The following is a 13,728-nucleotide window of genomic DNA, read 5'->3' on the forward strand; positions in this document are numbered from 1 at the left end:
TATCTAATCCCTTATATTTAATCCCTTATATCTAATCCCTGACATCTAATCCCTTACATCTAATCCCTGACATCTAATCCCTGACATCTAATCCCTGACATCTAATCCCTTATATCTAGTCCCTGACATCTAATCCCTTACATCTAATCCCTTATATCTAACCCTTTACATCTAATCCCTGACATCTAATCCCTTATATCTAATCCCTTACATCTAATCCCTTATATTTAATCCCTGATATCTAATCCCTTACATCTAATCCCTTACATCTAATCCCTTATATCTAATCCCTTACATCTAATCCCTTATATCTAATCCCTTACATCTAATCCCTTACATCTAATTCCTTACATCTAATCCCTTACATCTAACCCCTTACATCTAATCCCTTACATCTAATTCCTTACATCTAATCTGTTACATCTAACCCCTTACATCTAATCTGTTACATCTAACCCCTTACATCTAATCCCTTACATCTAATTCCTTACATCTAATCTGTTACATCTAACCCCTTACATCTAATCTGTTACATCTAACCCCTTACATCTAATCCCTTACATCTAATCCCTTACATCTAATCTGTTACATCTAATCCCTTACATCTAATCCCTTACATCTAATCCCTTACATCTAATCCCTTACATCTAATCCCTTACATCTAATCTGTTACATCTAACCCATTACATCTAACCCTTTACTCCCCAACCCTGGTGGCAACACACAACGCAGAATGTATTTTACACAGAGAATTTCTGTCAGGATACTGGTGAAAATAGGTCTTGTCTTCGACTCAAAATAATGTTGATTCCTTTCTTGAGGCACAAGAAATCTTATTTGATAGTCTACATGGTTTAAAAAGACCCTAGGATGTTACATTGTATCAAGTCTACATGGTTTAAAAAGACCCTAGGATGTTACATTGTATCAAGTCTACATGGTTTAAAAAGACCCTAGGATGTTACATTGTATCAAGTCTACATGGTGTCTCCTGACCCCTCCTGTCTCAGCCTCCAGTGTTTACTCTGCAGTAGTTTATGTGTCGGGGGGCTAGGGTCAGTTTGTTATATCTGGAGTACTTCTCCTGTCCTATTCGGTGTCCTGTGTGAATCTAAGTGTGCGTTCTCTAATTCTCTCCTCTCTTTCTTTCTCTCTCTCGGAGGACCTGAGCCCTAGGACCATGCCCCAGGACTACCTGACATGATGACTCCTTGCTGTCCCCAGTCCACCTGGCCGTGCTGCTGCTCCAGTTTCAACTGTTCTGCCTTATTATTATTCGACCATGCTGGTCATTTATGAACATTTGAACATCTTGGCCATGTTTTGTTATAATCTCCACCCGGCACAGCCAGAAGAGGACTGGCCACCCCACATAGCCTGGTTCCTCTCTAGGTTTCTTCCTAGGTTTTGGCCTTTCTAGGGAGTTTTTCCTAGCCACCGTGCTTCTACACCTGCATTGCTTGCTGTTTGGGGTTTTAGGCTGGGTTTCTGTACAGCACTTTGAGATATCAGCTGATGTACGAAGGGCTATATAAATAAATTTGATTTGATTTGATTTAAAAGACCCTAGGATGTTACATTGTATCAAGTCTACATGGTTTAAAATACCCTAGGATGTTACATTGTATCAAGTCTACATGGTTTAAAAGACCCTAGGATGTTACATTGTATCAAGTCTACATGGTTTAAAAGACCCTAGGATGTTACATTGTATCAAGTCTACATGGTTTAAAAGACCCTAGGATGTTACATTGTATCAAGTCTACATGGTTTTAAAAGACCCTAGGATGTTACATTGTATCAAGTCTACATGGTTTTAAAAGACCCTAGGATGTTACATTGTATCAAGTCTACATGGTTTAAAAAGACCCTAGGATGTTACATTGTATCAATGTGTTCTGTGTGAGAACCCCTGCTGTTATGCCGTAGCCTCGGGCCTGCAGCATCATGTACCCATCCTGTTGTCTGTTTGGAAATGATGTAGTGCCCGAGTCGAGGCCCAATTCAGTCTGGATGGAACGGGAATCTCATTCTAGTCAGACAGGTGGGATCGGAATGTAACCTGTTTCAGGGCTGGATACACTGTATCGGAAGTCTATAGTTGTGATATATATGATACCAGAAGCTGTATCCTTCCGTTCTACCTCTGCTCGATGATGATGTCAGTCTACTGATGCTGACATAAAGTGGAATCACACACACAAACACACACACACACACACACACACAGCCTCACAGTCGAATGACCCAATTTAGCCTGGAGAAACATTACAGAAACCAGACCCAGCATGCCATACCGTGTTATCTCCAGACGTGGACCACATTTAGCACGATAATAGGAATAAAAGTATTAGAACGGTGGCGTTTTATCCATAAATACACGTTGAAAGGTTATCCTCGGGACATTAGAGCAGAGGCTGTTCCGCTACAACCCAGACAGTCATGCTTCATGTGCCGTCAGACATGCGGACCATCTCTCTCTCTATTGATCAGTAATTATTGAATAGAAACGGGTTCTTACCTGGATAGAGCACAGCAGATATAAAACGCGAGGCACCGATGAGATCATGGTATCTCTACTGTTGTTCATGGAAAGGAGTCGATCTGGCTTCTGTTCTCAGGGGTCGCCGGAGATTTGCACATCCAGACAATGGCGAATTTTCTGCACCAACAGACCATCGAGCTATCCTCTCTCTCTCCGCAGACCCTGGGTGCACAATAGTCTCCGCTCTCTCCCCTCTCGGTCCTCCTAAACGTGCGTTTAGATCATCCACTTGGTGCCGTTCCTGTGTCAGAACGCCCCGATATGGGCCATATCTGAAACGTAGGGTGTCGATTTTTCAACAGCCGTCCTAACATCCGCGATGGGTCGGCGAAATGGATGGAGGGAGTAACGCGGCAGTGGCCATCATTTAAGGGACGAAACGAGCAGAGGCAGCCTGATCCTACAAACGGAAGGAGAGCAGAGACAGAGGCTGCATTCTCCTCTCTCTCTCTCTTTCTCTTTCCCTCTCTCTTTCTCTTTCTCCAACGCCCCGCCCAAATCTGTACAGAGGGAGACTGGAACAGCACCAGCTAGCTACTATCACCATCAGATAGAAGGATGAATGGAGAGAGGGAGGGAGGAACAGCACCAGCTAGTCTACTAGCTAGGCTACTATCACCATCAGATAGAATGATGAATGGAGAGAGGGAGGGAGGAACAGAACCAGCTAGCTACTATCACCATCAGATAGAAGGATGAATGGAAAGAGGGAGGGAGGAACAGCACCAGCTAGCTACTATCACCATCAGATAGAAGGATGAATGGAGAGAGGGAGGGAGGAACAGCACCAGCTAGTCTACTAGCTAGGCTACTATCACCATCAGATAGAATGATGAATGGAGAGAGGGAGGGAGGAACAGCACCAGCTAGCTACTATCACCATCAGATAGAAGGATGAATGGAAAGAGGGAGGGAGGAACAGCACCAGCTAGCTACTATCACCATCAGATAGAATGATGAATGGAGAGAGGGAAGGAGGAACAGCACCAGCTAGTCTACTAGCTAGGCTACTATCACCATCAGATAGAAGGATGAATGGAGAGAGGGAGGGAGGAACAGCACCAGCTAGTCTACTAGCTAGGCTACTATCACCATCAGATAGAATGATGAATGGAGAGAGGGAGGGAGGAACAGCACCAGCTAGTCTACTAGCTAGGCTACTATCACCATCAGATAGAATGATGAATGGAGAGAGGGAGGGGGAACAGCACCAGCTAGCTACTATCACCATCAGATAGAATGATGAATGGAGAGAGGGAGTGAGGGAGGAACAGCACCAGCTAGCTACTATCACCATCAGATAGAAGGATGAATGGAGAGAGAGAGGGAGGAACAGCACCAGCTAGTCTACTATCACCATCAGATAGAAGGATGAATGGAGAGAGGGAGGGATGGAGCGGAGATCTCTGTTTAATGTCTGCTGATTGACTGCATCTGCCCCGCGCTCAGATCAATATGTTTAGTGCTATAACAGGGTTACAACAGGTTAACAGGGTTTGGTAATAGGCTATTGGACCTAATTGAATCCTCCAACATTAACAGTGTAAATTGAAGTATTGTGTTAATTTAACTAAATGCCCCCCTTCTCCGGTGATGAGCCTATATTATATAACATGAATCGCCTACATTACAGTAGTCTGTGCTCTTCTTTTGAGAAAGGGATGTTGAGGGAAAATAAATCATATTGATTTCTTTATTTCACAGAACATCCCTGGGAGTGAATGGAAAAGGGTTTTTGAAGACAACATTGCATCAGATTATCCCCTCCTCCATAATCTCACTTGAAGGAATCTTCTACAGAGTTTCTCAGTCTATCATAATGGTTTGTTTGTTTCAGTAGTCTGCCGTTATGTTCTGGATTAGATTCTAAAGGGGCGGCAGGGTAGCCTAGTGGTTAGAGTGTAGAGGCGGCAGGGTAGCCTAGTGGTTAGAGTGTAGAGGCGGCAGGGTAGCCTAGTGGTTAGAGTGTAGAGGTGGCAGGGTAGCCTAGTGGTTAGAGTGTAGAGGCGGCAGGGTAGCCTAGTGGTTAGAGTGTAGAGGCGGCAGGGTAGCCTAGTGGTTAGAGTGTAGAGGCGGCAGGGCAGCCTAGTGGTTAGAGTGTAGAGGCGGCAGGGCAGCCTAGTGGTTAGAGTGTAGAGGCGGCAGGGTAGCCTAGTGGTTAGAGCGTTGGACTAGGAACTGAAAGGTTGCAAGTTTCAAATCCCCCAGCTGACAAGTTACAATGCTGTCGTTCTGTCCCTGAACAAGCAGTTAACCCACTGTTCCTAGTCTGTCAATGATAACTGACTTGCCTAGTTAAATAAAGGTCATAAAATCCACCCTGTCGCAGGAACTTCCCGTTAAAACCCCATCTTGATGTCTATCATAGTGTTTAAAAAGGACACAATCATTTTGAGAGTAACCCTCCAAAAAGTCACACATAAACCGTTTTCATTTCCATTTGTATTTGGAAGATAAATGCTTGTTTGTTGGGCTTCAGAAATGTGACAGAAAAAGTGCCTCAGGCCTTGAAAAAAGAACAGTTGTAACCGATTGAACGTATAAGGGGACATCCGTGAACAAATACTGTTGTCAAGACAACAACCGCGCCAGCGCAACGAGAAGGGCTTAACTCAGGCGTTCAAAAGCGCGAATCAGACCGAGAGCCCAATGCTTCAGATAGAGATTGTTTTCTAAACTAAAACTCCTAATGAACTATGCAGAAGCAGCAGTTACAGGGATGGTAAAACATCTTGATTGCCGTAGCAACATCAGGGAAACTGGGAAGAAGGGAGTGGTGCTTGAAATACACAAGTTCTGCAACATGTTTAATTGAGCCTCTCATTCTACTTAATTGCTGGCCTCAACACCTTACCAAAATAGATGACCTGAGTAGGAAGCTCTGTGAACAGGTCGTCTGTGTACTGGACTGGCTGAATGAATACACCTCTTGATGCTCTTGGACACGTCGTGAGTGATGTGACCCGGAGTCATAGGGTGTTTTGGGTCTTACAACATCAGACGCCCTCGCCCAGGTGATCCACCCGAGGTTGATCAGACACTGACTTGTGTCCAGGAGGCATTATGCTGCTTCCCATGGATCTCCTCTCTTGATCCAGGGGTATCTGGAGGCTTTTTCAGCTGCCTCGATGGTGCTACTGATGGATCTCCTCCTCTTCGCTCCATTGATGCCGAGTGTACTGTAGGCTCTGTAGAGGGATCGCCCAGCAAACCCCTGCAGCCTACCTAGATAGGCATACACCTAGCCTTCCAACCCTGCTTCCGGCAGGGGTTTGCAGTCAGTCCCTCGTCCTTGGCCCTCTTCCTCCCGTACGCCTCCTCAAGACGATCTTCTGAAGGGACTGTCAGCTCCAGAATAATGATGGTCTTTGTGGACTCTGAGACCAGGGTGATGTCTGGTCTCAGGGTTGTCTTGACAATGTGCTGCGGGAACAGCTGCTTCTCCAGGTCTGCTGTCAGCTGCCAGTCCTGAGCAGTAGCTAGGATCCCCGCTGGTGGTTTGGGTTGCTCTCCAGCTCGAATGAAAGTGATCTTGTGACCGGTGGGCCGGAGCTCGCTGACTCTTGCTGATTCCTGTGCAGATTACTTCTGATTGGTCCTGTGACCGGTGGGCCGGAGCTCGCTGACTCTTGCTGATTCCTGTGCAGATTACTTCTGATTGGTCCTGTGACCGGTGGGCCGGAGCTCGCTGACTCTTGCTGATTCCTGTGCAGATTACTTCTGATTGGTCCTGTGACCGGTGGGCCGGAGCTCGCTGACTCTTGCTGATTCCTGTGCAGATTACTTCTGATTGGTCCTGTGACCGGTGGGCCGGAGCTCGCTGACTCTTGCTGATTCCTGTGCAGATTACTTCTGATTGGTCCTGTGACCGGTGGGCCGGAGCTCGCTGACTCTTGCTGATTCCTGTGCAGATTACTTCTGAATGGTCTTGTGACCGGTGGGCCGGAGCTCGCTGACTCTTGCTGATTCCTGTGCAGATTACTTCTGATTGGTCCTGTGACCGGTGGGCCGGAGCTCGCTGACTCTTGCTGATTCCTGTGCAGATTACTTCTGATTGGTCCTGTGACCGGTGGGCCGGAGCTCGCTGACTCTTGCTGATTCCTGTGCAGATTACTTCTGATTGGTCCTGTGACCGGTGGGCCGGAGCTCGCTGACTCTTGCTGATTCCTGTGCAGATTACTTCTGAATGGTCCTGTGACCGGTGGGCCGGAGCTCGCTGACTCTTGCTGATTCCTGTGCAGATTACTTCTGATTGGTCCTGTGACCGGTGGGCCGGAGCTCGCTGACTCTTGCTGATTCCTGTGCAGATTACTTCTGATTGGTCCTGTGACCGGTGGGCCGGAGCTCGCTGACTCTTGCTGATTCCTGTGCAGATTACTTCTGATTGGTCTTGAGAACCTGGTCATGGCGCCAGCGATAACGGCCCCCTCCCAGAGCTTTAGGACAGCAGTTTAGAATGTGCCCCAGTGTCCTGTGTGTCCTGGTCGTGCTGGTGTGGGGGTATAACATCAACCTGTGTGTCCTGATCGTGCTGGTGTGGGGGTATAACATCAACCTGTGTGTCCTGATGGCATCTGGTGTGGGAGTATAATATCAACCTGTTTGTCCTGGTCATGCTGGCGTGGGGGTATAATATCAACCTGTGTGTCCTGGTCGTGCTGATGTGGGGGTATAACATCAACCTTTGTGTCCTGATGGCGTCTGGTGTGGGGGTATAATATCAATCTGTGTGTCCTGGTCATGCTGGTGTGGGGGTATAACATCAACCTGTGTGTCCTGTTCGTGCTGGTGTGGGGGTATAACATCAACCTGTGTGTCCTGGTCGTGCTGGTGTGGGGGTATAATATCAACCTGTGTGTCCTGGTCGTGCTCGTGTGGGGGTATAATATCAACCTGTGTGTCCTGGTCGTGCTCGTGTGGGGGTATAACATCAACCTGTGTGTCCTGGTCGTGCTGGTGTGGGGGTATAACATCAACCTGTGTGTCCTGATGGCGTCTGGTGTGGGGGTATAACATCAACCTGTGTGTCCTGGTCGTGCTGGTGTGGGGGTATAACATCAACCTGTGTGTCCTGGTCGTGCTGGTGTGGGGGTATAACATCAACCTGTGTGTCCTGGTCGTGCTGGTGTGGGGGTATAACATCAACCTGTGTGTCCTGGTCGTGCTGGTGTGGGGGTATAACATCAACCTGTGTGTCCTGGTCGTGCTGGTGTGGGGGTATAACATCAACCTGTGTGTCCTGGTCGTGCTGGTGTGGGGGTATAACATCAACCTGTGTGTCCTGGTTGTGCTGGTGTGGGGGTATAATATCAACCTGTGTGTCCTGGTCGTGCTGGTGTGGGGGTATAATATCAACCTGTGTGTCCTGGTCGTGCTGGTGTGGGGGTATAATATCAACCTGTGTGTCCTGATGGCGTCTGGTGTGGGGGTATAATATCAACCTGTGTGTCCTGGTCGTGCTGGTGTGGGGGTATAATATCAACCTGTGTGTCCTGGTCGTGCTGGTGTGGGGGTATAATATCAACCTGTGTGTCCTGATGGCGTCTGGTGTGGAGGTATAATATCAACCTGTGTGTCCTGGTCGTGCTGGTGTGGGGGTATAACATCAACCTGTGTGTCCTGGTTGTGCTGGTGTGGGGGTATAACATCAATCTGTGTGTCCTGATGGCGTCTGGTGTGGGAGTATAATATCAACCTGTGTGTCCTGGTTGTGCTGGTGTGGGGGTATAACATCAACCTGTGTGTCCTGGTCGCGCTGGTGTGGGGGTATAACATCAACCTGTTTGTCCTGGTCGTGCTGGTGTGGGGGTATAACATCAACCTGTGTGTCCTGGCCGTGCTGGTGTGGGGGTATAACATCAACCTGTGTGTCCTGGTCGTGCTGGTGTGGGGGTATAACATCAACCTGTGTGTCCTGGTTGTGCTGGTGTGGGGGTATAATATCAACCTGTGTGTCCTGGTCGTGCTGGTGTGGGGGTATAACATCAACCTGTGTGTCCTGGTTGTGCTGGTGTGGGGGTATAATATCAATCTGTGTGTCCTGGTCGTGCTGGTGTGGGGTATAACATCAACCTGTGTGTCCTGGTCGTGCTGGTGTGGGGGTATAACATCAACCTGTGTGTCCTGGTCGTTCTGGTGTGGGGGTATAACATCAACCTGTGTGTCCTGGTCGTGCTGGTGTGGGGGTATAACATCAACCTGTGTGTCCTGGTCGTGCTGGTGTGGGGGTATAATATCAACCTGTGTGTCCTGGTCGTGCTGGTGTGGGGGTATAACATCAATCTGTGTGTCCTGATGGCGTCTGGTGTGGGAGTATAATATCAACCTGTGTGTCCTGGTCGTGCTGGTGTGGGGGTATAACATCAACCTGTGTGTCCTGGTCGTGCTGGTGTGGGGGTATAACATCAACCTGTGTGTCCTGGTCGTGCTGGTGTGGGGGTATAACATCAACCTGTGTGTCCTGGTCGTGCTGGTGTGGGGGTATAACATCAATCTGTGTGTCCTGATGGCGTCTGGTGTGGGAGTATAATATCAACCTGTGTGTCCTGGTCGTGCTGGTGTGGGGGTATAACATCAACCTGTGTGTCCTGGTCGTGCTGGTGTGGGGGTATAACATCAACCTGTTTGTCCTGGTCGTGCTGGTGTGGGGGTATAACATCAACCTGTGTGTCCTGGTCGTGCTGGTGTGGGGGTATAACATCAACCTGTGTGTCCTGGTCGTGCTGGTGTGGGGGTATAACATCAACCTGTGTGTCCTGGTCGTGCTGGTGTGGGGGTATAACATCAACCTGTGTGTCCTGATGGCGTCTGGTGTGGGGGTATAATATCAACCTGTGTGTCCTGGTCGTGCTGGTGTGGGGGTATAATATCAACCTGTGTGTCCTGGTCGTGCTGGTGTGGGGGTATAACATCAATCTGTGTGTCCTGATGGCGTCTGGTGTGGGAGTATAATATCAACCTGTGTGTCCTGTTCGTGCTGGTGTGGGGGTATAACATCAACCTGTGTGTCCTGGTCGTGCTGGTGTGGGGGTATAACATCAACCTGTTTGTCCTGGTCGTGCTGGTGTGGGGGTATAACATCAACCTGTGTGTCCTGGTCGTGCTGGTGTGGGGGTATAACATCAACCTGTGTGTCCTGGTCGTGCTGGTGTGGGGGTATAACATCAACCTGTGTGTCCTGGTTGTGCTGGTGTGGGGGTATAATATCAACCTGTGTGTCCTGGTCGTGCTGGTGTGGGGGTATAATATCAACCTGTGTGTCCTGGTCGTGCTGGTGTGGGAGTATAACATCAACCATTGTGTCCTGATGGCGTCTGGTGTGGGGGTATAATATCAACCTGTGTGTCCTGGCCGTGCTGGTGTGGGGGTATAATATCAACCTGTGTGTCCTGGTCGTGCTGGTGTCGGGGTATAACATCAACCTTTGTGTCCTAATGGCGTCTGGTGTGGGGGTATAATATCAATCTGTGTGTCCTGGTCGTGCTGGTGTGGGGGTATAACATCAACCTGTGTGTCCTGGTCGTGCTGGTGTGGGGGTATAACATCAACCTGTGTGTCCTGGTCGTGCTGGTGTGGGGGTATAACATCAACCTGTGTGTCCTGGTCGTGCTGGTGTGGGGGTATAACATCAATCTGTGTGTCCTGATGGCGTCTGGTGTGGGGGTATAATATCAACCTGTGTGTCCTGGTCGTGCTGGTGTGGGGGTATAATATCAACCTGTGTGTCCTGGTCGTGCTGGTGTGGGGGTATAACATCAATCTGTGTGTCCTGATGGCGTCTGGTGTGGGGGTATAATATCATCCTGTGTGTCCTGGTCGTGCTGGTGTGGGGGTATAACATCAACCTGTGTGTCCTGGTCCTGCTGGCGTGGGGGTGTAACGTCAACCTGTTTGTCCTGGTCGTGCTGGTGTGGGGGTATAACATCAACCTGTGTGTCCTGGTCGTGCTGGTGTGGGGGTATAACATCAACCTGTGTGTCCTGGTCGTGCTGGTGTGGGGGTATAATATCAATCTGTGTGTCCTGGTCGTGCTGGTGTGGGGGTATAACATCAACCTGTGTGTCCTGGTCGTGCTGGTGTGGGGGTATAACATCAACCTGTGTGTCCTGGTCGTGCTGGTGTGGGGGTATAATATCAACCTGTGTGTCCTGGTCGTGCTGGTGTGGGGGTATAACATCAACCTGTGTGTCCTGGTCGTGCTGGCGTGGGGGTGTAACGTCAACCTGTGTGTCCTGGTCATGCTGGTGTGGGGGTATAATATCAACCTGTGTGTCCTGGTCGTGCTGGTGTGGGGGTATAATATCAACCTGTGTGTCCTGGTCGTGCTGGTGTGGGGGTATAACATCAACCATTGTGTCCTGATGGCGTCTGGTGTGGGGGTATAACATCAACCTGTGTGTCCTGATGGCGTCTGGTGTGGGGGTATAACATCAACCTGTGTGTCCTGGTCGTGCTGGTGTGGGGGTATAACATCAACCTGTGTGTCCTGGTCGTGCTGGTGTGGGGGTATAACATCAACCTGTGTGTCCTGGTCGTGCTGGTGTGGGGGTATAACATCAACCTGTGTGTCCTGGTCGTGCTGGTGTGGGGGTATAACATCAACCTGTGTGTCCTGGTCGTGCTGGTGTGGGGGTATAACATCAACCTGTGTGTCCTGGTCGTGCTGGTGTGGGGGTATAACATCAACCTGTGTGTCCTGGTTGTGCTGGTGTGGGGGTATAATATCAACCTGTGTGTCCTGGTCGTGCTGGTGTGGGGGTATAATATCAACCTGTGTGTCCTGGTCGTGCTGGTGTGGGGGTATAATATCAACCTGTGTGTCCTGATGGCGTCTGGTGTGGGGGTATAATATCAACCTGTGTGTCCTGGTCGTGCTGGTGTGGGGGTATAATATCAACCTGTGTGTCCTGGTCTTGCTGGTGTGGGGGTATAACATCAACCTGTGTGTCCTGATGGCGTCTGGTGTGGAGGTATAATATCAACCTGTGTGTCCTGGTCGTGCTGGTGTGGGGGTATAACATCAACCTGTGTGTCCTGGTCGTGCTGGTGTGGGGGTATAATATCAACCTGTGTGTCCTGATGGCGTCTGGTGTGGGAGTATAATATCAACCTGTGTGTCCTGGTTGTGCTGGTGTGGGGGTATAACATCAACCTGTGTGTCCTGGTCGCGCTGGTGTGGGGGTATAACATCAACCTGTTTGTCCTGGTCGTGCTGGTGTGGGGGTATAACATCAACCTGTGTGTCCTGGCCGTGCTGGTGTGGGGGTATAACATCAACCTGTGTGTCCTGGTCGTGCTGGTGTGGGGGTATAACATCAACCTGTGTGTCCTGGTTGTGCTGGTGTGGGGGTATAATATCAACCTGTGTGTCCTGGTCGTGCTGGTGTGGGGGTATAACATCAACCTGTGTGTCCTGGTTGTGCTGGTGTGGGGGTATAATATCAATCTGTGTGTCCTGGTCGTGCTGGTGTGGGGTATAACATCAACCTGTGTGTCCTGGTCGTGCTGGTGTGGGGGTATAACATCAACCTGTGTGTCCTGGTCGTTCTGGTGTGGGGGTATAACATCAACCTGTGTGTCCTGGTCGTGCTGGTGTGGGGGTATAACATCAACCTGTGTGTCCTGGTCGTGCTGGTGTGGGGGTATAATATCAACCTGTGTGTCCTGGTCGTGCTGGTGTGGGGGTATAACATCAATCTGTGTGTCCTGATGGCGTCTGGTGTGGGAGTATAATATCAACCTGTGTGTCCTGGTCGTGCTGATGTGGGGGTATAACATCAACCTGTGTGTCCTGGTCGTGCTGGTGTGGGGGTATAACATCAACCTGTTTGTCCTGGTCGTGCTGGTGTGGGGGTATAACATCAACCTGTGTGTCCTGGTCGTGCTGGTGTGGGGGTATAACATCAACCTGTGTGTCCTGGTCGTGCTGGTGTGGGGGTATAACATCAACCTGTGTGTCCTGGTCGTGCTGGTGTGGGGGTATAACATCAACCTGTGTGTCCTGATGGCGTCTGGTGTGGGGGTATAATATCAACCTGTGTGTCCTGGTCGTGCTGGTGTGGGGGTATAATATCAACCTGTGTGTCCTGGTCGTGCTGGTGTGGGGGTATAACATCAATCTGTGTGTCCTGATGGCGTCTGGTGTGGGAGTATAATATCAACCTGTGTGTCCTGTTCGTGCTGGTGTGGGGGTATAACATCAACCTGTGTGTCCTGGTCGTGCTGGTGTGGGGGTATAACATCAACCTGTTTGTCCTGGTCGTGCTGGTGTGGGGGTATAACATCAACCTGTGTGTCCTGGTCGTGCTGGTGTGGGGGTATAACATCAACCTGTGTGTCCTGGTCGTGCTGGTGTGGGGGTATAACATCAACCTGTGTGTCCTGGTTGTGCTGGTGTGGGGGTATAATATCAACCTGTGTGTCCTGGTCGTGCTGGTGTGGGGGTATAATATCAACCTGTGTGTCCTGGTCGTGCTGGTGTGGGAGTATAACATCAACCATTGTGTCCTGATGGCGTCTGGTGTGGGGGTATAATATCAACCTGTGTGTCCTGGCCGTGCTGGTGTGGGGGTATAATATCAACCTGTGTGTCCTGGTCGTGCTGGTGTCGGGGTATAACATCAACCTTTGTGTCCTGATGGCGTCTGGTGTGGGGGTATAATATCAATCTGTGTGTCCTGGTCGTGCTGGTGTGGGGGTATAACATCAACCTGTGTGTCCTGGTCGTGCTGGTGTGGGGGTATAACATCAACCTGTGTGTCCTGGTCGTGCTGGTGTGGGGGTATAACATCAACCTGTGTGTCCTGGTCGTGCTGGTGTGGGGGTATAACATCAACCTGTGTGTCCTGATGGCGTCTGGTGTGGGGGTATAATATCAACCTGTGTGTCCTGGTCGTGCTGGTGTGGGGGTATAATATCAACCTGTGTGTCCTGGTTGTGCTGGTGTGGGGGTATAACATCAATCTGTGTGTCCTGATGGCGTCTGGTGTGGGGGTATAATATCATCCTGTGTGTCCTGGTCGTGCTGGTGTGGGGGTATAACATCAACCTGTGTGTCCTGGTCGTGCTGGCGTGGGGGTGTAACGTCAACCTGTTTGTCCTGGTCGTGCTGGTGTGGGGGTATAACATCAACCTGTGTGTCCTGGTCGTGCTGGTGTGGGGGTATAACATCAACCTGTGTGTCC

The 13,728-nt window shown here is 49.7% G+C and overlaps 1 protein-coding gene across 1 annotated transcript in view; it reads right to left on the reverse strand.

The window, feature by feature from the left end:
• Positions 1-3,077, reverse strand: part of LOC110512574 (receptor-type tyrosine-protein phosphatase O) — a 92,964-nt gene extending 89,887 nt beyond the window's left edge. Inside the window, exon 1 of the mRNA XM_036956784.1 lies at positions 2,522-3,077. Coding sequence (XP_036812679.1) covers positions 2,522-2,590 — 69 coding nt within the window. The 5' untranslated portion in view covers positions 2,591-3,077. The remainder of the gene's footprint in view (positions 1-2,521) is intronic.
• Between the last annotated feature and the right edge of the window lie 10,651 nt (positions 3,078-13,728).

This window comes from Oncorhynchus mykiss, chromosome 21 (genome assembly GCF_013265735.2).
Source record: "Oncorhynchus mykiss isolate Arlee chromosome 21, USDA_OmykA_1.1, whole genome shotgun sequence".
Lineage (NCBI taxonomy): Eukaryota > Metazoa > Chordata > Actinopteri > Salmoniformes > Salmonidae > Oncorhynchus > Oncorhynchus mykiss.